The sequence below is a fragment of the Arvicanthis niloticus genome, chromosome 5 (genome assembly GCF_011762505.2).
Source record: "Arvicanthis niloticus isolate mArvNil1 chromosome 5, mArvNil1.pat.X, whole genome shotgun sequence".
NCBI classification, from domain to species: domain Eukaryota; kingdom Metazoa; phylum Chordata; class Mammalia; order Rodentia; family Muridae; genus Arvicanthis; species Arvicanthis niloticus.
The window spans coordinates 48,152,981-48,175,905 of record NC_047662.1 but is presented as its reverse complement, the minus strand read 5'-3'; the positions used below and the strand labels follow the sequence as shown (position 1 = coordinate 48,175,905).

At 38.3% G+C, this 22,925-nt stretch overlaps 1 protein-coding gene across 1 annotated transcript in view; it reads left to right on the top strand.

The window, feature by feature from the left end:
- Positions 1 to 22,925, top strand: part of Pde4b (phosphodiesterase 4B) — a 604,839-nt gene that overhangs the window by 88,242 nt on the left and 493,672 nt on the right. Inside the window, exons 2-3 of the mRNA XM_076934601.1 lie at positions 4,504 to 4,616; positions 10,878 to 11,116. Of these exons, the coding sequence (XP_076790716.1) occupies positions 4,575 to 4,616; positions 10,878 to 11,116 (281 nt within the window). The 5' untranslated portion in view covers positions 4,504 to 4,574. The remainder of the gene's footprint in view (positions 1 to 4,503; positions 4,617 to 10,877; positions 11,117 to 22,925) is intronic.

The window sequence follows — 22,925 nt, the reverse complement described above, 5'->3', positions numbered from 1 at the left end:
ACAATCTGGGAAAAGTACTATTTCTCTGAACCCTACATAGCACCTTCATCTCCCATTTCTTGAACCAGTAAGGCTTTAAAATGAGGTTCAAGAATATGGGATATCATATGGCTTGATCAAATGTGATCATGGTGTGAGCTTTTAAAATGACTGTTATTGTTTACCTAAATTCCAGTCCTTCCTCATACTCATCGCAATAACTAACCTTCCAAAGTAAAATTCACAGTGCTTCTAGGCATCCAGCACTTCTTCATTCTCTGTACCCTTTGAGCCTCTATAGAGAAAATGCCCAGGGGAAGGCTAGTTATGCAAATAATACCTCATTTCTTATAGCTCACAAAATGCTGTGAAGAACATATACAAGTTTTAAAGAACTTTTAAAATGGCGAACTATACAGAGAAGTTATTTTAACATGTTTCAAAAAGAGAATTTTTAGTCATCATCTTGGGAAATCTTAGAAGCACTTTAGGTTTATTTTTTTCTTGTTGTTAAGACAGGAATTTGTGATGTAATCTAGGATGGCCTGCCTTGAACTTGGTATGTATCTAAGACTGGCCTTGAATTATTGATCCTCCTATCTCCACCTTCCAATTGTTGTCTGGGATTGAAGGCATGTGCCATCACCCTTGCCAAGGACTATAGGAGAAGAGGAAGAGGAAGGGGTAAAGGGAAAGGACATAAGAGGAGGCGATGGGAATCAAAATGATGGAAGTACAATTATGTGTACTCATTTTCAAACCCAGTCAGTTTAAATGAGACTCAACTGAAGCCACCACACCATAGCAATATGGTATGAATAGTTCACATCTTCAAGTAACAGTGAAAGTCATTGTTCCTTGCAGTTGATAAATATTGATAACTTTCTAAGTAAAAGCAAGCCTTTTCACCTCTCATTATAAGCTGTCTGGATCTTGCTAACAGCATCCAAGTGGAGCACATGAAGTGATATTTCATGTTTTTATTTTGTCCAGTATTGTAAATGAACATTAAAGAGATCAATTTTGAATATTTTAATACATTTACTAGTGTAATAACAGAAGCGGGTAATTTAGAAAGGTATAAAAGTTTTACATGCCTTAGATTTAAAGCAAATATTATAAATGACAGGCTAGATTATCTTCATCTGAGATTATTCTTCTGTTATAATATTTACATCTCGATAAACAGATTACTATATGCTTCATAATATTTCTATACCTATATTTCTCAGAATCCAGGACAGGATCAAAACCACTACTCATGAGTGAGGATGGGAAACCATTCCTACTTCCTGAAAGCAACCTGCTGAGCCATTCTCATAGGACTGAAATCACTGCAGAGATAGATTTTGTTCATTTATTCCTTAAACAGTATCTGTGGAGAGCATACTTATAAACACAGAATGACACCATATGCTAGACATTGTTTTAGGCACAAGGGGACAGGAGGGGTAAAATGTTCCCAGTTCATGTAATGTTTTGGGGTCAAATGTTATCAGTCAGGACCCTAGAATGAGATCAATATACTCCCAAAGGAAGTATAAGAGAGATAATTGTAAGAGAGATAATTGAAATACTATTTGCAAAGGATGTCAAGGTTCAGACGACTAACAAAGGGCAGTGGGCTACTTTGAAAGTAGCAACACTGGGAAGCTGCTGCCAGTTCTGCCCTTAGAGGGAAGTCTGTGGAAGCTGAGTTCCAGAGCAGAGTTTTACTGTGACCAACGTAGAGGGACCTCTACTTCTTTCTCCCCTCCAGTGTCTATCTCTGCAACTGAATTCTATAGACTGAAGATATCCCGGAGTCAGAAGTTCAGAGGGACCAAAGACACTATCCCTTCAGAACAGCCTTCCTGAATGAGAGAGGGAAGAGGGGAGCTGGACAGTCAGTCAAGGAGCACAAAATCATGTGTCTTTGAAAAAATGTTAGCTTTTAAAAAATAATTTGGTAAACTGCCATGTAATTTGCAATCTTGCTTTTTTCTTGAGAGGATGAGTTCATTGTTAAATGTGCATGAATTTGCCCTCTAAGCTTTAACATTCAAATGATTCAAATACATAAAATTTATTTCCATAGTGAAGGCCTAGCAAAAGTAATCTTGCTCCTCAAAAAGATTTAACATTTCCAGAAGCATTTTCTTTCTATCTGTAAAGTAGATTTTTTATAATCATATTTCTATCCATATATGGTACAATCTTGACATATTAAATTCAGATTTATTATCTATATACCTAATCTTATTAATTAATTATTCTATCATTTTGTCAACCATCTATCATCTATTGGTCATCTGTCTTTCATCTGTCTACCTTATTTATCATGTTTCTATTATCTGTGTCTGTATATTTATCTACCTGTTACCTATCAATCAGCCTGTCATCTCATATCAATCTATTTATGTATCTATTTATCTTTTATATATCATGGTGTGGGTTTTTTTATATTTCAAAAACTATATTGTTCTGCACTATCTCCATTAAACATACTTTCCTCATCATGTAATAGCAAAAAACTCCCCTGTAACGCTTAGCCAGTTTCCACTGTTAGCATTTTACACAGCCCTTTAACATTCTTTGCTATGTTAAATGTTTTACAAACTTAGACTTATTGCATATGGACAAGTCCTTTATACTGCATTTAGGCTTACATTTAACTTATGTTTTAATGTAGAAATATGAGCTTTTCATTTGTTTCAGGTAAGCGTTATAGGACTATCAGATTGACTAAAACTTGGTGATTTTTATTCAGCTTCAAGCTGCCTTACAATCAAAACTTTAAACTTTCGCTTGCTGATGTTTGGTCAATATGAGAAGAACATCACATTTCTAATTATTGCTGTAGACAAAAAGAATCCTTTCCTTCAGTATATTGAATCAAACGCCTACATGTCTGTAGAGTTTTCCCTCTTGCACACCTACAAAGGCAAAGCTCCTCCCCCATTCCTATCAGCACTGGCAGTGTCACTGCCAACTCCTGCATAATGTAGTCAAATTATGTGATAGAAATTCAACCCTGGTTTCCTGGGTGACTGTACAATACCACTACTTAGTATGCCTACTCATGCAGCTGCCATCCCATCAAGCTTTTAATCTATATATATCTTCATGGAGGAGAAGCCACAATTTCATATCAAGCATATATTAAGAGATGAAATGTATAGAGTGAAAACCGGACAGAGGTCCTTCAGCTCAGCAACAATACATGGAGTTTTGAAGCCAGGGTCTTATAATGAACACTTCCTAGTTTCTATTTTTTGAACACATCTGTTTCCAGTTAAGTTCCGCAGACTCAGAATTCCTTGTATTCTCTTGTCATCTCTTGTGAGATGGGACTTTAATTTTATGACTCTTTCAGAAGTCTTCATAAGTCAGTGGCTGCTTTTCCTCTGGAGCTTATAGAACGAGGTATACCATTAAACATTGGTGATATATATTGGGGTTCTACGTTCCTTCCACTGACCTACCTAAGATAAATATCATCAGCTAAAGCATGTTTACCACAAATGGCCTGATGTGCCATAAGCCAGGAAATCCCACTCTTTCTAAGTACTGATTGCTGAGTTGCCTTTGACAAGAGTATGGCTTGTATGATTTCCATGTGAGGAGTGGAACTGCTGTAAAGATTAAGATTAAATTGTCTTCTCTTAAGTTTACATTTCCTCCTGTGCCTTGTTTGTATTAGATTGATTTTCTTGGAAGGGATGGGTACCAAGGAGTCATATTCATTAAATTCTACATCTTACGTGTTTTTACTATTTTACCCAAGCCAAATACTTTTTCTGACCCTCTGTTCTCTCATTAGGTAAAAAAGCCACAAGCAGATCCCTTTCTTTCCTCTACTCCCCTCTCTCTCACCCCTCTCTGTTTCTTTCCCTTCTTCTTTCTCTCCTCCTTCACCCCTTCCTCAGTTCTGGGGCTTGAACCTAAGCCCAGACTTTTGTGCCTTCTAGGCAAGCCTTTACTACCAAGCAACATTTCCAACCCCCCAAAATGGTAATAGTGCTTTATACCTTATAAGAATAGCATGAAATATTTTGTGGGAAAAGTACTTTTTGAATTAGAAAAACTTATACAAATATATACTATTATTAATATTTTGAGACAAGGCTTTGCTTTGTTGTTCAGGCTGGTCTAGATCTTCCTGCCTTAGCCCGAGTGCTGGTATTACAGGTGTATATGCCATATCTGGTTGTGCAATCTTTTCATATGCTTCCTGATCATTAGTTAACCGAGAGCATAATTGTCAGCTTCTATTCTTATTCCCTTCTTTCATCTTTGTGCCATTTTCTTGTCTTCTTTTTTTTTTCAGTTTCTCTTTTCAGAATGTAAGGTTTAATTGGCTTTCTAATATGTGGTGCTTGCTTGTACACATGCCACACACACACATACATATATACATACATACATATATGTATATATATATACATACATACACATCTTGCATTAGTTGAAGAAATGTATCATGTTTTTTAATTTAACCATGGATAGAGAGCTTACCTTCCATGTGTATTATTTCTCCTGTAGGTCTAATCTAAATTCAGCAAAGCTGCACCAAACAGTTGATATCCTCCAAGGAGCTGTTTCCCACATCTATAATGAAGAAGAGTAGGAGTGTGATGACGGTGACGGCAGATGATGTAAGTAGTTGCAGGGACTGGCGGGGACAGCTGCCACCTTCCTGCACTCTGTTCAATAAATAAGCCTCTCCAGAGTTCCACGAAAAGGCATAGAAGGCTGTCTCGTGCCACTGTTCTGTGTGACTTATGTTCTGATGACAAAAACATCACGATTACCTGGCCCAGCATTCTTTGAGATGGATAGCAGGCATAATTCTCTTTTTCCACTTGTAGTTGGACTGATTCATCTTTTCACCATATTCCAGCCTCCACCATTAATAGCGTTCTCACACTTTTAGCCATGTGCAGCAAACTCCTGAAAATGACTTCCCTTGTCAGAGTCATTGGCACTGAGAGGATTGTGTCACACATACTAGGCTCATGGGTGCTCCTCAGGCCAGCTCAATATTTATCAGAAATGCAGTGTTTCAGGACACATCTCAGAACTGTTAATTGTGCTGTTTTAAAAAGACCCCAGAATGTCCGTTATAGATGAGAAGCCTGACTCTCATGTGAAGTCTATAAACGTACTGTCTTCATAGCTTTGGTTCTGGTCAGCTGATGTTATTTATCTCCTGGCCTTCAATTGACCACTCCTTCATTGGTGAATCTTTCATTGCACAATTCTTGCTCAATTATTCTTTAGAAGTGATATAAGATTATATATCACTAATCAGATGTGCAAAAAGGAAGTAGAGGAAAGAAATAAAATAAGTGAAATTGTTTGCTTTCTGTGAGAAGCCAGAGGAATAGGGAGTTTGTTGAAATCACTTGACTGTTTTGCCTTAGCTCCTATTTTTGTTTTTGTTCCTTCTTTCTTCTTTTTTTCCTTCCTTTTTTTCTTTTTTTTTTTGGGGGGGGTAAGGGGGGGGGATTTACAGGTTTCTCAATGTAGCCCTGGCTGTCCTAGAACTTACTCTGTGGGCCATGCTGGCCTCAAATTCAGAGATTCTGCCTCTGCATCCCAAGTGCTGGGATTAAAGGTTTGTGCCACCTCTTATTTCAGACAGAAGGATAGCCTATATAAGATTTTTGTTTACTTAGTGTAAGCATCGTAGCTTAAGGGATTGCCCAGTCTTTCAGATGCCTCTCCATTCTTACTCTTCTTTCAACTATAAGGCATGGGAGCAAAGTAGGGAAGTCCACATTCAAGTCTGTTACACCAGAAAGGGAATGAGAGGAAGGTAGTGTTGGCTTCTTCACATGCTGTCCTTTTCACCAGCCCCTCCGGTGGTGTAGGGCTGCTTTTCCCAGGCCTTTAACTCTCAGTCACATGTAATTTGCCTTTTACATTCCAGTTTTTTACACTGATGATGAACAGTTGTGTTTAGATTACTGTGCTCTGCTTAGAATGTCAACGGGAAAAATTCTGGAAGGGAAAAAAATCTTTTTTTTTTTGTTAAAAATGAATTTAGTGTTGCTCTTAATACAGTTTATACGCCATTCTGATTTATTTTTAGCATACTGATTTATTTTAAATGTTAAAATGGAGCAATGTTTATTATTGATAGACAAACCTGATTATCTCAAAAGGGAATTAGAAAAATTACTGTGGCCAATAGAGGGAAAACTGCACTAGCAAAACTATGCATAAAAGAAGGAATTTAGTCATTTCTTATCAAAACTACAGTGGATAAATAGTAATAAGTTTGATGTGTAGAGTGTCCAGTCTTTAACCACCTGTCACTAGTCTGCATAGAAATAATCTCTAAACAAAGTAGATGTCAGATTGTGAATTTATAAATGCAAATATTAAGAAACGGAAACTATTTCATCAATAACTTTTATATAAAATATATATTAAAATGGCAACATTTTAGATATATTAAGTAAACTGCTTTGTTAAAGACAAATTTCTATTTTTTTTGGACTCTCTATGACTCCTAGAAAATTTAAACAACACATAATTAAATGTCAAGCTGACCTTGTCTTGAAAGTTCAACACCAAGCTGGCACGTTCCTCTTCCATTCAGCCTCCCAACTGCAGTACAGACCATGTTGTATTTTTCTCACTCTCCTCTCTCACCAAAACAACACAAACCTATTTTGATGTTCTGTTCTCTTATATTAAGCCTTTGCCCTAAGTCAGATGTAGTTTGTTGTATTTTAATTTATTTTAACTCATCAACTTTGTATTCAGTGATTTAAATGTCTTCCCAATACCACATATACATAAGGTGTATCAAATACAGCTCTAGGTTCTGGAAGAAAATTCAGCAATTAATAGTACAAGTTTTTATCCACTAAGGCCTTGCTCTCCTGAGGGAAAGTGGAAATAAGTTAATACATTTTAAAACAATCCCAGCTGCATAGAAAGTGATTGGAGGAGCAAAGAATGATTGTGTGAGGGCAGAGAATTTATGGAAGGACGGTGTGAGGAGAAGACACGGAAGACATGTAAACAGTGATGGAGTGGGCTGTAAAGAACTTTTGATAAGGGGAACAGCAAGTGAAAGGACCTTTACTTCAGGCAAGACATTCTACTAGGGGCTGTGGGAAGGCATGTATGAATAACTGTAGTTCTGTCTCTATGCACTTAACATGCACCACATCTTCAACAGGTGACAGTAAGACAGAAGTCTTAAGTATTCACAAGTATATGTGCTCACTGCTTTGTATTTGAAAATTGACTTATAGAGGTATGATGTAATTATGTGCAACCTAAATACTGAACTTGTGATTATGACTAATGAGAAATTAAAGGGTAGGAGGGAGACACAGATCATAGGAGGAGGAAAGAGGAATATGACTAAAGACTAGGAAGAACCTGGAAATATGTGTATAGGTGAAAAAAGGAAAGATAATAACTTCATTTATACATAGATATAAATTATGTAAGATGTACAGATCAGTGTGTATGTATCTATATATCATGCAGCCCTTTCTGTGTGTCTATGTATCTGTGTGTCTGTGTATCTGTCTGTCTCCTTCCTGATATACCCCTCTCTCTCTCCCCCTCCCTCTATCTCTCCCTCTGTCTCTGTCTCTCTGTCTGTATCTCTCTCCCTCTGTTGCTTCCTTCCTCCATCCCTCCCTTCCTCCCTCTCTCCCTCTGTCTCTCTCTGTCTCTCTCTCTGTCTCTCTCTCTGTCTCTCTCTCTGTCTCTCTGTCTCTCTCTCTCTCTCTCTCTCTCTCACACACACACACACATCTATATGTGTGTAATAGAACCAAAAGGCAAACATCCACATTGACGCCCCAGTTACAGTTTCATGATAACTTACCAAAAAGTTAAAAGGTACTGTATTGAAATCATTCCTTTATTTAAAACAATGTATTTCAGAAGCCCTTGGTGAGTGTGAAACATATCACCATAAAAGAACATAATGAAAGAGCTTTTCAGAAACTAAATTAAATTCTGAAAACACTATTACTTTCAGAACAATCATAATTATTTCCAGAGCTATTTATAATTACCACAAATTTCACATCTATACTTATAATTTATAGGCTGTTCCTCTACCCAAACTACTAACAACCTCAAAATTGAAATTGGTTGTTTCTCAATTGATGAACTGATTTGAGATGAACTGAATTGAGATGATGAACATCTCAATTGATGGTCTGATTTTTCTATTTTTAGCCATCATAATTCTGACCAGCTCTATGCTATTCATAAACCAACTATCTTTTGTGGAAAAAACATTAATTTTAATGTTATTTCTGATAATCACAATTTTATATTACTTTTCAAAATTCATACTTTCCTAAATTCACCTTATGCCTGAATAATGATTGAAGAAATAACCACTTTTGGATTCTCCTCATATTCCTGAATAATTATTTGTATAAAAGTCATTATTCTTGCTAATGTAGTTACTAAAGTAAAAAGCTAATGTAGGCACCTAAATTGGAAAAGTCTTCAGATTAGAGAGCAAGGGACTAATCTGTGTCTTTGTCTCATTTCAAAATCAAGTCAGAACTACTGACACCTGGTTACTAATGTTTCATTTTTCTAAAAGAGAAAAATATTCTACACTTCATCAGAAAGTCCTGGTGTCTGGCAGTATAACTGGATATTGACTTCATTTTTTGACTTTGGACAGTGTTTCTTATTAGTTTAAGGCTTTGTCTTCTAGAAAACTGTGGTTTTTCTTTACATGCATAATTTATGCTGGACATACAATTTCTAGCCTTCAGTTTGTTCTTGTATATTCATATTTAATCTGTGCTAAGATCTTGGATTTTCTGTGTCTCTTCAGGGAGTGTTTAAGTATTTTTAAGAAAAAAGCATATATACCAAGTGTCCCACCCTTTCTCATACGTGCGCGCGCACACACACACACACACACACATATACACACACACACACCGCACACCGCAGGATGCAGTGAGTACTAGATGATCTACAACTTATGCAACTATTTATTAAACCTGATCCTTGTATATTCTAGAGTATTTCACACTCTGGAAAATTCTAGATTGTATCAATTTTCAATCACCAAGTAGTGCTTATATTGAATTTTAAATAAATGGTATTGCAAAATTGTTTTCAAATATAAGAAAATACACTATTCATTTCTAAGTACAGTGGGTGGAGCTCCTGAAAATTGTCCTGTCTTTTCTTGCCCAGATTTCTGTCATCAGAAGAATATGGCTTTATCCATTAACTCTGATGCCAAGAACTTGAAATCTCAAACACACAAGAGGCTGGGGCAGGATGACAAGTTCAAGGCCAGCTTGGACTTTGTGCTAAGTTCAAGAGCAGCCTGGGTAGCTCAGTGAGACCTTATCTCAAGTTAAAATATAAATAAGAGACTGAAGAGACTGGAGCTATGACTGCTAGTTAAGAATGCTTGCTTCTCTTCCACACAGGACTCAAGTTTGGTTCCCAGCACTCTATCAGGCCACTCACAGCCATGTGTAACTCCAGCTCCAGGGGATCTAATGTCCTCTTCTGTAATTATTCTGGTGTCAGCAGTATTTTCAGGACAACAGAATAATCATCAGCTGAGCAGCCTTGTCTGGGTGACAGGATCCTCATTAGTCTGTTGAGATATATGTCAAGAGTAAAAGTCACAGCTTTTGGAGTGCTGGTTGATCTCAGAGGTCACTGCATGTGCCAGCATCTTCTGCTTTGGGCTGATAAAAATAGTGTGTCGAGCAGAAACCCAAGTGGGATGTTGACTCCCAGCTGTACTGGGAACCATCCATCACACAGAGACATAGGAAGCATGAGTGACTCTTCCTTGCTGTCATATGCTTTGCCCTGACACTTGAATTTCATTCATGTCAGTATTAGGCATTGACTTGAACAGGGCTCTTCAGGACTGTATAATGCCCATCTCTCCTATCTCTGAACTCTTGAATACTTCAGTAATAACAAAATAGCAATGCTGTCTACCATGAGGTTTGTATAAATGAACAGGGACTAGCCGACTTTTATTACCAACACTCTGCTATTTTAACACGGACATTGTTTTTGCTTTAAAAATAAATAATTTCATATTTATTTATAGTTTATTAGCATATAACCAAATGATAAATTGATTTCTAATATATATTATCAACTTATCAAATTTATTTTTAATCAATTGAGAGAGAGAGAAAGAGAGAGAGAGAGAGAGAGAGAGAGAGAATGGAGAAGACAGAAACCTTCCAACCCATATGGTACTCCTGATCTAAAGATCTGTAAGAACATGCAACTGCTAGGTTTGTGCAAAAGATAGAAAGCAGCCCAGCCTCACCTTCACCCATCTTGCTTGTTGTCTCTGAGGCTTCTGACACCAATTTCAGAGTATGATTGGTTGTGAGATGTTGAGGTCTGCACTGCCCCTCACTTGGAGGCCACTATGTCCCACCCGAGCTGCTGCTTTGGTCCGTGGGTCAGGGTCTAGCAGAGAGAGAGTGAGAATGGAGACAAGCCAGAGGGTCTGATCAATTCTCATTTACTAAAAGGAAAGTCCTGGGTATATGTACACTTCACCACATGCCTTGCAGCTGTGGACAAGCAGGGAAACACAGCTGAAGGCACTTTACCACGTGTGCCTTGCAGCTGGGGGCACTAAACAGCAAAACAAGATATGTAGGATAAACAAGATGTTATCAGAGTGTGCTCAGCTGTTGTAGGCTGTTGAAAACAAGTCTCTTGTCAGGGTGTATGGCTCAAGATGGATGCAAAGATGATAGCCACTTTCTGCTAGGAGTCGGCTCCCAATAGTGAGATAATGAATCAAGGCTTCCTCCATGACCACTGGATCACTTCGGTTCTTATTTAACTCTGTCATTTAGACACTTGAGTTTCACAACTTTTCTTGTTTTCTTTCTCTTTGTTTCTTCCAGAATCTTAAAGACTATTTTGAATGTAGCTTGAGTAAATCCTACAGTTCTTCCAGTTACACCCTTGGAATTGACCTTTGGAGAGGGAGAAGGTGCTGTTCAGGAAACTTACAGCTACCACCACTGTCCCAGAGACAGAGTGAAAGGGCAAGGACACCCGAGGGAGATGGCATTTCCAGGCCAACCACTCTACCTTTGACAACGCTTCCCAGCATTGCTATAACAACTGTGAGCCAGGAGTGGTGAGTAGCCTCAGAAACCAATGCCAATTTTACATCTTATCTTGTAATTACTTCAAATACAATTGTGTTATCAAACCAGCAGTCGATGTCTGTATAGTAGAACAGACTGTTGACTTCTGGAGAGCTTGTTTCACTTGGGTAGCAGGGTGAAACCTTTTAAAACATGCCAAGAGTATCTATCTACTTCTTAAGAAGGTAAGGAGTGTGCCTTACAAAGAGCCCACTGAGGAGAGCATGGGATACATTTGTAACACTGTCAAGCATAAAGCAAACACACACTCTATGATCTATTGGTTTCACTAAAAATTTACTCAATGTGTGTTGATGCATTTTAATTCAGAAAAGCAGAATTGTATTCCAGAATGCCACTGGATAATCCTTAAATGTTTTTGTTGCTCTGATCTGCACATACCCACAGCTTTTAAAAGTATAACCCTAGCTTACAGGTCTTAGGATTTATTGTGGTATGAAACACTCCATTATAAATCAAAACAGTCAGGCTATGAGAGCTGAGGTGAGGGCTCACTGGGTAAAATGCTTTAAATCCCAAGCTTCAGAATTTGACTATGGACCCCAGGACTCACATTTAAATAAAATGCTTTGTGTGGCTGCATGCTCCTGTAATCTCAGCACTGGGACAGGCAGAGACAGGGGGATTTCTGAAGTTATTTGGCCTGTCAGCCTAGTCTTCATGGTGAGGTACATGAGATACTCTTATCTCAGAGGTTTTGAAAAACGTTCAGATGATGACATCAGATGTTGTCCTCTACCTCCCTGGGCACCTGCATATACACGAACACATACACACACACACACACACACACACACACACACACACACACCTATATGCATTAAAAGAAAGAGAGCTTTGTTAAGATTGTCTGTTTTACTGTATTTGTGAAAGTGGCTATTTCAAACTTGTGTTGAAATGGTAATGAAGTGGGGGATTTCAACACCCCACTCTCAGCAATGGACACATTATGGAAACAGAAACTAAACAAAGATACAATGAAACTAACAGAAGTTATGAACCAAATGCATTTAACTGATATCTATAGAACATTTCATCCTAAACTAAAAGAATATACCTTTTTCTCAGCACCTCATGGTACCTTCTCCAAAATAGACCATATAATTGGTCACAAAACAGGCCTCAACAGATAAAAAAAATTGAAATAATCCCTTGCACCCTATTAGACCACCATGGACTAAGGCTGGGCTTTAATAATGACAAAAACAATGGAAAGCCCACATACACATGGAAACTGAACAATGCTCTACTCAATGATGACTTGGTCAAGGAAGAAATAAAGAAATTAAAGACTTTTTAGAATTTAATGAAAATGAGGACACATCATACCAAAACTTGTGGGACTCCATGAAAGCAGTACTAAGAGGAAAACTCATAGCTCTAAGTGCCTACAAAAAGAAACTGGAGACACACTAACAACCTGACAGCACACCTGAAAGCATTAGAACAAAAGGAATCAAATACAGCCAAGAGGAGTAGATGGCAGGAAATAATCAAACTCAGGGCTAAAATCAACCAAGTAAAACAGAAAGTACTATACAAAATATCAACAAACCAGGAGCTGGTTCTTTGAGAAAATCAACAAGATAGATAAACCATTAGCCAGACTAACCAAAGGGTACAGAGAGAGTATCCAAATTAATAAAATCAGAACTGAAAAGAGAGACATAACAACATAAACTGAGGAAATTTAAGAAATCATCATATCCTAATACAAAGGTCTATACTCAACAAAATTGTAAAATCTGGATAAAATGGACAATTTTCTAGACAGATACCAGGTACCAAAATTAAATCAGGAGAAGATAAACCATCTAAACAGTCCATAACCCATAAAGAAATAGAAGCAGTCATTAAAAGACTCTCCACCAAAAAAAGTATGGGACCAGATGGTTTTAGTGCAGAATTCTATCAGACCTTCCAGGAAGACCTAATACCAATTCTCTTCAAACTATTCCACAGAATAGAAACAGAAGGAACACTACCCAATTCGTTCTATGAAGCTACAATTACACTCATACCTAAACCTCACAAAGACCCAACAAAACAAGAAAGAGAACTATGGACAAATCTCTCTTATGAATATTGATGCAAAAATACCCAATAAAATTCTCGAAAACTGAATCCAACAACACATCAAAACAATCATCCATCATGATCAAGTAGGCTTTACCCCAGGAATGCAGGGATGGTTCAATATTCAGAAATCCATCAATGTAATCCACTCAAACAAACTCAAAGAAAAAAAACCCACATGATCATCTCATTAGATGCTGAAAAAGCATTTGACAAAATTCAACATCCCTTCATGTTAAAAGTCTTGGAAAGGTCAGGAATTCAAGGCACATACCTGAACATAGTAAAAGCAATATACAGCAAACCAGTAGCCAACATCAAACTAAATGGAGAGAAACTTGAAGCAATCCCACTAAGATCACGGACTAGACAAGGCTACCCACTCTCAACCTACCTATTCAATATAGTACTGGAAGTCCTAGCTAGAGCAATTAGACAACAAATGGAAGTCAACGGGATACAAATAGGAAAGGAAGATGTCAAAATTTTACTATTTGCAGATGATATGATAGTATACTTAAGTGACTCCAAAACTTCCACCAGAGAACTAAACATGATAAACAACTTCAGCAAAGTGGTTGGATATAAAATCAACTGAAACAAATCAGTAGCCTTTCTCTACTCAAAGGATAAACAGGCTGAGAAAGAAATTAGGGAAATGATACTCTTCACAATAGCCACAAATAAAATAAAATATCTTGGAGTGAATCTAACCAAGCAAGTGAAAGATCTGTATGACAAGAACTTCAAGTCTCTGAAGAAAGAAATAGAAGAAGATATCAGAAGATGGAAAGATCTCCCGTTCTCCTGGATTGGCAGGATTAACTTAGTAAAAATGGCCATCCTGCCAAAAGCAATCTACATTTTCAACAAAATCCCCATCAAAATTCCAAATCAATTCTTCATAGAGATAGAAAGAGCAATTTACAAATTCATTTGGAATAACAAAAAACCCAGGATAGCAAGAACTATTCTCAACAATAAAAGAACTTCTGGGGGAATCACCATCCTTGACCTCAAACTGTACTACAAAGCAATAGTGATAAAAACTGCATGATATTGTTACAGAGACAGGCAGGAAGATCAATGGAATAGAATTGAAGATCCAGAAATGAACCCACACACCTATGGTCACTTGATCTTTGACAAAGGAGCTAAAATCATCCACTGGAAAAAGGACAGCATTATCAACAAATGGTGCTGTCTCAACTGGAGGTCAACATGTAGAAGAATGCAAATCAATCCATTCTTATCCTCTTGTACAAAGATCAAGTCTAAGTGGATAAAGGATCTTCACATAAAGCCAGATAGACTGAAACTAATAGAAGAGAAGGTGAGGAAGACCCTCAAATACCTAGGCACAGGGGTAAAGTTCCTCAACAGAACACCAGTGACTTATGCTCTAAGATCAAGAATTGACAAACGGAACCTCATAAAATTGCAAAGCTTCTGTAAGGCAAAGGACACAGATTGGGAAAAGATCATTACCAATCTTACATCTGATAGAGGGCTAATATCCAATACATACAAAGAAATCAAGAAAATAGACTCCAGACAACCAAATAACCCTATTAAAAATGGGGTACAAAGCTAAATAAAGAATTCTCAACTGAGGAAACTCAAATGGCCGAGAAGTGCCTTAAGAAATGCTCAACATCCTTAGTCATCAGGGAAATGCAAATCAAAACAACCTTGAGATACCACCTCACACCAGTCAGAATGGCTAAGATCAAAAAACTCAGGTGATAGTAGATGCTGGCAAGGATGTGGAGAAAGAGGAACACTCCTCCATTGTTGGTGGGATTGCAAGCTGGTACAACCACTCTGGAAATCAGTCTGGTGGTTCCTCAGAAAATTTGACATAGCATTACCCGAGGATCCAGCTATACTACTCCTGGGCATATACCCAGAGGATGCTCCAACATATAACAAGGACATATGCTCCACTGTGTTCATAGCAGCCTTATTTATAATAGCCAGAAGCTGGAGAGAACCAAGATGTCCTTCAACAGAGGAATAGATACAGAAAATGTGGTACATTTACACAAGGGAGTACTACTCAGCTATTAAAAATAATGAATTCGAGAGATTCTTAGGTAAATGGATGGAACTAGAATATATCATCCTGAGTGAGGTAACCGAATCACAAAAGAACACACATGTTATCTACTCACTGTTAAGTGGATATTAGCCCAAAAGCTTGAAATAGCCAAGATTCAACTCACAGAGCACATGAAGCTTATGAAGAAGGAAGACCAAGTGTGGATGCCTCAGTCCTACTTAGAAGGAGTAACAAAATGCTCAAGGGAGCAAATAAGGAGACAAAGTGTGGGACAGAAACCGAAGGAGGGGCCATCTGGAGACCATTCCACCTGGGTATCTATCTTATGTGCAATCAGCAAAGGTAGACACTGATGTGGATATCAGGAAGTGCATGCTGACAGGAGCCTGATATAGCTGTCTCCTTAGAGGTCTGCCAGAGTCTGACATATTTAGAGGCAGATTCTCACAGCTAACCACTGATCTGACCAAGGGTTTCCCAATGGAAAAGTTAGAGAGAAGCCTGAAGGAGCTGAAAGGGTTTGTGGCCTCATGAGGAGAGCAATAACACCAATCAACCAGAGCTCCCCAGGGTCTAAACCACCAGCCTGGGAGCACATAGGGAGGAACCTGTGACTCCATCTGTATATGTAGGGGAGGATGGCCTTGTTGGGCATATGTGGGAGAGGAGATCTTTGGTCTTATGAAGACTGAACACTGAGTGGGGGGTAATTCAAGGGTGGGGAGGTGGGAGTTGGGGGGGTAAGTGGGGTCACATCCTCATAGAACCAGGAGAAGTGGAGATGAGACAGGAGGTTCCTGGGTGGTGGGGGAATGGGGTAAGGGGATAAAATCTGAAATTTAAATGTAATATCTAATAAAAAAAACTTTAAAAATTAAAAAAGAAAAAAAAAGAAATGGTAATGAAGAAAATAAAATTATAGAGCTCTAGATAAAATTGTGCCATGACTGACTTCCCTTCAGATATATGTTTTAGCATGTACTTAGTCATTAATCCTTTTTATTTCAAGTATTTTTCAATAATGAATTGTTTATATAAATGGAAAGTTTCCTTAAAATAAAAAAACGTACTAATTTATATAATTTAAAATTATAGTAATATGCTACTTTAAAACCACTTTTAAAATAACATTATGGAGAAAGGCTGACTAAAACCAATTATTGCATGACATCATTCTAATAAATCATTAAATTCTGTGTCTTCTTATAGTGTGCATTTACCCTTGCTGCATGCCAACCTCTGCCTATGCAGGGCATCTTTGGTCAGGGTTTAATCTACTAAGAATCAGATTCTTGAAACTGCAGGTATCACAACTGGCAGTGTGAAAGGGTTCACCAAACAAAAAAACCTGTATGTGGTAGAAAAGGCACTCTGACAGTATAGGGAACCTTGTTTAAACTTGTAGAATCACCGGGTTCCATCTCCTCCTCACCTGAGTTCACATCACAGGCATCACTGTGTTAGTTGTTTATTGGGAACTATAGGGGACACGTGTCCCCATAGTTTTCTTAGCCTCACAGCTCAGGCAATTAATTGTGTTTGTGTTCCTGCATAACTTAAGATTTAGAATCTGGAAGCTTGCCAGGTTTCCGTTTCAGCAACGTGACAAGTTGTACCTGTTGTTACCTACTAAAAAGCTTCCATGCCAGTTAAAAAGGATGCATTTCCTAAGATATCCAGCTTCCTTTTATCATCCCAGAGTCTTCCTCAGAAACCCTCCAAGGTCTTCCACTACCTGCAGATGACTAGCTTTGGTGAGTGGTGGTCTATATGTATAACATTTAGCAGTTTAAATAACAGAATGAATAAAATGTACCACATAAAATATGTTTAACTCAGGAAATTCAAACAACTGTAGAATTGCCTTTTTCTTGGTAGTATCAAATTTTGACTCTTAGATTGGGGAATGCTTACTTATCTCCCCAAGTTCAGCAGTTTTGTTTGTACCAACAAAAAGAGATACAATACATACCATATAGGCTATTGAAAGGATTGAATTGGTTACTTAATATGACACTTAGCTTAGAAAAAATGTATTGTTTTAGGTGGCCAGCAAAGTTTAGTTTCTCTACCCTTGATCACTGTTCAATAAAACCTTTTCAAAAGTAGAAACCACATGTGGTTTGAATGTGAAATATTCCCTGTAGACTGATGTGTCTGAACATTCAGTCCCAGGTTGGTAGTGCTGTTTACAAAGGCTGTGGGATATGTGGGAGTTATATTCTGACTGGGAGGCATAAGTGGCTGGGGTCAGGCCTTGCTGTTCTACAGCCCAGTGCCTCTTCCTGCACATTATGTCTTCCTAGATGCAGATGTACATTATGTGATTTCCTAGATGCAATGTGATGTGACAAGGTGTCTCATGATTTTGCTGCCACTTCCCACTTCTAGGATGGATTACATCCTTATTGCCATCTTCTGTTAGTGACAGAGACTTATATTTATCTATGAATGCTTAGGCTTTATAGCTTAGGCTTGTTCCCAGCTAGCTCATATGATTTAATAACCAGTTTATACTAATCCATCCTTGTCATGTGGCCCACTACCTCTAATTCAGTCCCTATACATTCTACTTCCTCTGTGTCTGGCTGGTAAATGCCCAGCACCTGATTCTTTCCCAGAGTTTCCATCTCTATATCGATGTCCCACCTTTTCTCTCCTGCCCTGCTATAGGCCATCAGCTCTTTTTTAAACCAATCAGAAGGTTTAATCAGAAGAGATAAATGTTAACAAAACACCGAGGCAGATGATGCTTCATTAAAAATAACACCAAACTCCTGGGCAGCATTCAGATCTCTGCTGGTACAGAAGTCAACATTTGAATAATACAAAGACAAATTTTTCACAGTCTACAAGAAAATGATTCCAAGACATCCTTCCTTGGACTCTAAGTCAAGGAGCCTGTCCTCCCTTACATTGTTTCTTTTTAACTATCTGGTCATAATGGAACAAGTAGCTAGTACAGAAAACCAGCCCCAAGAATTGGGGCTGTTGCTATGGTAACTCTGACCATTTGATCTTCAGAATGAATGTAGAAAACTTAGAAATGTGGCCTGACAAAGCCTGGGAACACTGTAAGCATAACTTCATGGGTCATTCTGGTAGGGTTTCAGAGGACCAGAATCTTTAGAGAAATACAGACAGTGAAGGTCCATCTCATGAGCCTGCAGAGGGAAACAGACTCTACAAGAAAATGGGAGAGAGACAATAAGGCAATTAAATCCTATTAAATTTTGGCAAAGAATCTGGCTGTCTCCTGCCTGTGTTCTGAGAAGTTGAGTGAGGCAAAACTCAAAGTAATAGACTTTATGCTGGGTTGAGGCACTGTGGCTTCTTCTCCTACTGCCTTGTCATGTCCAATAGTGTTGTCCTCGTTCAGCTCACTTTTGGGCAGTCTTATTGGTGTAGCTTCTCACACAGAACTAAAGGCAACTGAGGAAACCTTTGAGCACGAGAGGTGATCTTCCCAGGGAACATTACATTTGTGGAGTGCCGAATGGTTGGCCCTGAATACATACATGCAAGAAATATGAACACACTGAGTAGGTTATACTTAGGAATATATTTTTATACACATAAACATATATGCTTGCAATAGCAGTTAAGAGGCTGTGAATTTGAAGGAGAGTGGGAAAGGAGATCTTAGAAGGTTTGGAGGGAGGGAAGGGAAGGAAGAAATGTTGTATGTATATTATAAACTCAAAAATAAAAAATAAGTAAGAGAAAATAACTGCCTAATAAATTTGTGAGAGGACTGACTGATGACATTTCAGGACAGGATAATATTCAGGCTGTGTGAATGTTACTGTTGACCACCCTTCTGGTCTAGAGCAAAAGAAAGTAACAAGGGAGCACAAAAATTTTCAAAGGTACCTCTCTATAGGCAAAGGTCTGAATTCAAAGTTGTAGAAAAAACAGCTGAGAAAGCAGTTCTAATTGTTAAAGAGATTAGAACTATTGAAAAGAAACCTATGTGTTTCATGCTGGGGCAATAGGAAAGATGCCTTGAAAGCAAGACCCTGCCCACCCAAGAGAATGTACCATAGGCTTGCCCGCAGGATAATCTCATGGGGGCACTTTCCCAATTGAGGTTCTCTCTTCTCAAATGACCCTAACTTGTGTCAAGTTGATAGAAACTACCCAGGACAGAATTGCTTGGATTCTCAGAAGAGACTTGACTTTTGAACTATATTGAGTCTGCTAAAAACTATGTAAACTTTAAAGTTGTAATGAATGCATTTTGCATCCTGAAGTGTCTTTGAGCCGATAGGTCCAGGGACAGAATACTCCAATCTGACTGTGAAATATACCCCTTATGCATTTTTGAACACTTGGTCCCAAGTTGGTGGCACTGTTCAGGAAGGTTGTTTAACATTTAGGAAGTTCAGGCTCACTGGAAGAAGTGGGTCTCTGGGACAGTAGTTGGAGTTTTGTAGCATGGTCCTACATTTGATTCAGTCTGAGCTTCCTGACTACAGATATGATGTGAACAGCCACCCCCAGCTCCTACCTACCCTCATGCCTTCTCTGATATGATTTATTCTATCCCTTCTTAAACCATAAGTCACAACAGACCCTTTACACTTAAGTTGTTTTCTGTTAGATATTTGCTCACAGCAATGAGAACACACTATGTCTCAAGTATCAGTAGCTTATGTGGGGATCAGTGGTATCAGGAAAAATGGAACCAAAAATGATGCAATGTTTGTTTTCCATAGTCACCTAATGCATGTTACTAATTCATTTATAACATGTTAATTTTCTTTTTAATTATCTTCTTTATAAAGTATAAAAAAATCAATCATTATCTTTAAATTTACTTTTAAATTTAAGCAAATAAAAGCTTTCACATGCACTCTTTGAAAATGGGTCCATTGGGATATTGATAGTTGACTGCTGGGATTACTGGTAAAGGGTTTTGATTAGAGAACTTGATTAGAAGCGAATCAGTAAGGCTCCAGCTAGCATTACTGCCATTGAGGTGATGAAAATTCACCGGGTATGGAAGACAGCCTAGGCTCCTGTGTAACAAATAATTATACTTACCTCTCAGAGTACCAAGAATGTGGCATCAAGCCCATGTCTGGACCAGCTGTCAGCTAGTATTTGTCATAAAGTGCCAGGCAGTAAATATTTTCAGTGTTCAGTTTCAAGGTCTGTTATAACTATTCAACACTGCTGCTGTTTTGTCAAAGTAGCCGCAGACAGCAGTTCATAAATGAGCAAGTGTGTTGTGTTTCAATAAAACCGTGTTTACAGAAATAGACGGTGGTATAGATCGGCTTGCCAGCCAGTTTGCTAATGCCTTTTCTGAACTAAGGATCAAGAGGATATGACTCACTGTGCTATAATTGCTTCAGCAATAATTCAAGGACAGAAACTGACCTTGAATTCCTTACCAGGATGCTAAATCAGTCATAAAGATGGGCCAATGCTTGTTATACAGAGTCAATTTCACAGAAAAAATAATGATAAATATGAAAAGTTAACTTACATATAACTCCTCTGAATGAGAGCTGGGGTAGCTGGCCAAAGGCCTGGGATACAAAGAGGTTTTATTTATCATGGAGAAAGCCTGTGGTTTGGATGGGAAAAGTCCCTCATAGGCTCCTGTGTTTGAACATGTGGGCCCAGCTGATGATGCTCTTTGAGAAAGATGTGGAATCTTTAGGATGAAAGGCCTTGCTGAAGGATATATGTAAATGAATTATATATTCTCCCTAGACCATATAAAAGACACAAAAGCCTGGTATTTTATTTACAAGCTTAAGTGTAGATTGGGCAGGTTCTGAGCTGCTCTCGGTTACAGTCCAGCCATATGTCCCTGTCCCATATTACTTAATGTTTGACTTTCACCTGAGCTGATTCCATTCCAATAGCCTGTCCTCGGGATCCACTTATGCCCACATGCTCATCATGATCCATCCGGCCTCAGCTTTGCCTCTTCCTTTCTCCATCTCCTTTTTTTTTTCCCCCTGTGGTTTTTCTTGAGACTCTTCAGTGGATCCTCAAGTACCACTCTCAAGTACCATCTCTCTCTACTGCCCAATCACAAATTTTAGTCTTTTATTAACCTAACTTTAAATATGTGAGCAAGGTTTACACAACAAAGGCCAGTGTAAGTGAGAATTCTCTCATCTGGATGGCAACCACCTCTTGGGGTTCAGAATTTAGCATTTGTATGCATAGTACCAGACCAAACCCCAATAGACATCTGTCATGGGATAGACTATGAGGCAGGTTTTGTAGCCTGGCCCTATTTCCTGGTCTTCCTCTCTGAGCAGATGAAATATAGTTGCTCTGCTCCCTGACTTCCAGGCCAGCCTCATGATCCTGCTGCTATGCCTTTCCTAACATGATGAACTAGTTACAGTGGCCTCGGGAACTATTAGCCAAAATAAATGCTTCTCTCCTCTAAGTTGCTTTTGTTAAGGTATTACTTCACAGCAGTAAAAAGGTAACAAATGCATCATTAAAGTCTAGTTATAGAAGGTGACTTCCATCTTGTTGCCTTCTTTCTTTAAATGAACCAACAATGGGGTAATAATTCCACTCTTCAGAGCTGTGGTGAGAGTTACAGACAATGTTCATGTGTGTATAATTCAGCAGCTAGCAATTAATGATGATTTTGATGCCATTATTATTGTCATATTATTATATGTAATTATTATAAGTATATATCTTACATATATTGCATATGTCATATATATATATATATATATATTAAAATGTAGATAGAATTACCATTCAGTAGCAGGAGGTATTAGATCCAAGTTCCACTTCACATCCTATGTAAATATGGAGGAAGTCTTACTTCTCTTTAGCCAGGGTGAAACACTCCAGAGAAGCCCTGCCCAGTGAGGGAATTAGAGAGAAGTCTTATACTGTGCACAGCCAGTTTATCTTTCCAGAAATACCAACAAATATTCAATCACCCCTTCTTGCTGCATGTAAACTGAAAAGTAGGAGGAGGCTAGGATAAAGTACTGTGGGCATTCCTGACCCCTGGAAGGTACAGCATAGAGAAAGAGAGGCAGATTCTCCTTTTGACTTCCCTAACCTTTAACTGTCTCACCTTTCATTTAGCATCATGGGAGGGGTACAGTTGCTCCTCTGACGAATTGCCAGGATTCCAGCAGGACAATCTTACTGGCAAGTCCATTAAGCCATTCTCAGCACCAACTCATTGCCCTTTTGGGCATTCATAAAAAATTTAAAAAATGAATCAAAAGCATTTTTATTTCCTTGTAGCAAAAAAGTTGAAAGAAATTAAGGCTTTCTTATCTTTTTCTGTCTTTCCTTCTGTTGGTGGGTCCTACTTAGTGGATCCCACTTATTTACCTCTCTAGATCTATCTATCTATCTATCTATCTATCTATCTATCTATCTATCTATCATCTATTCATTTATTATATTATTTACTTTTATGGAGGAAAGAGTTTACTTTGGCTATAGGTCCATAGGGATAAGCCACATCATGGTGAGGAGGTGTGGCAACAGTTGGCAGACATGGTGACAGGAACAGGAAGCTGAAAACTCTCCTCTTCAAACAGGAACAAGAAGAGGAACAAATTGATATTGACAGGAGATTCTAAACACCCAAAGCCAAATGTGATGACATATTTCCCTCAGCAAGGCTG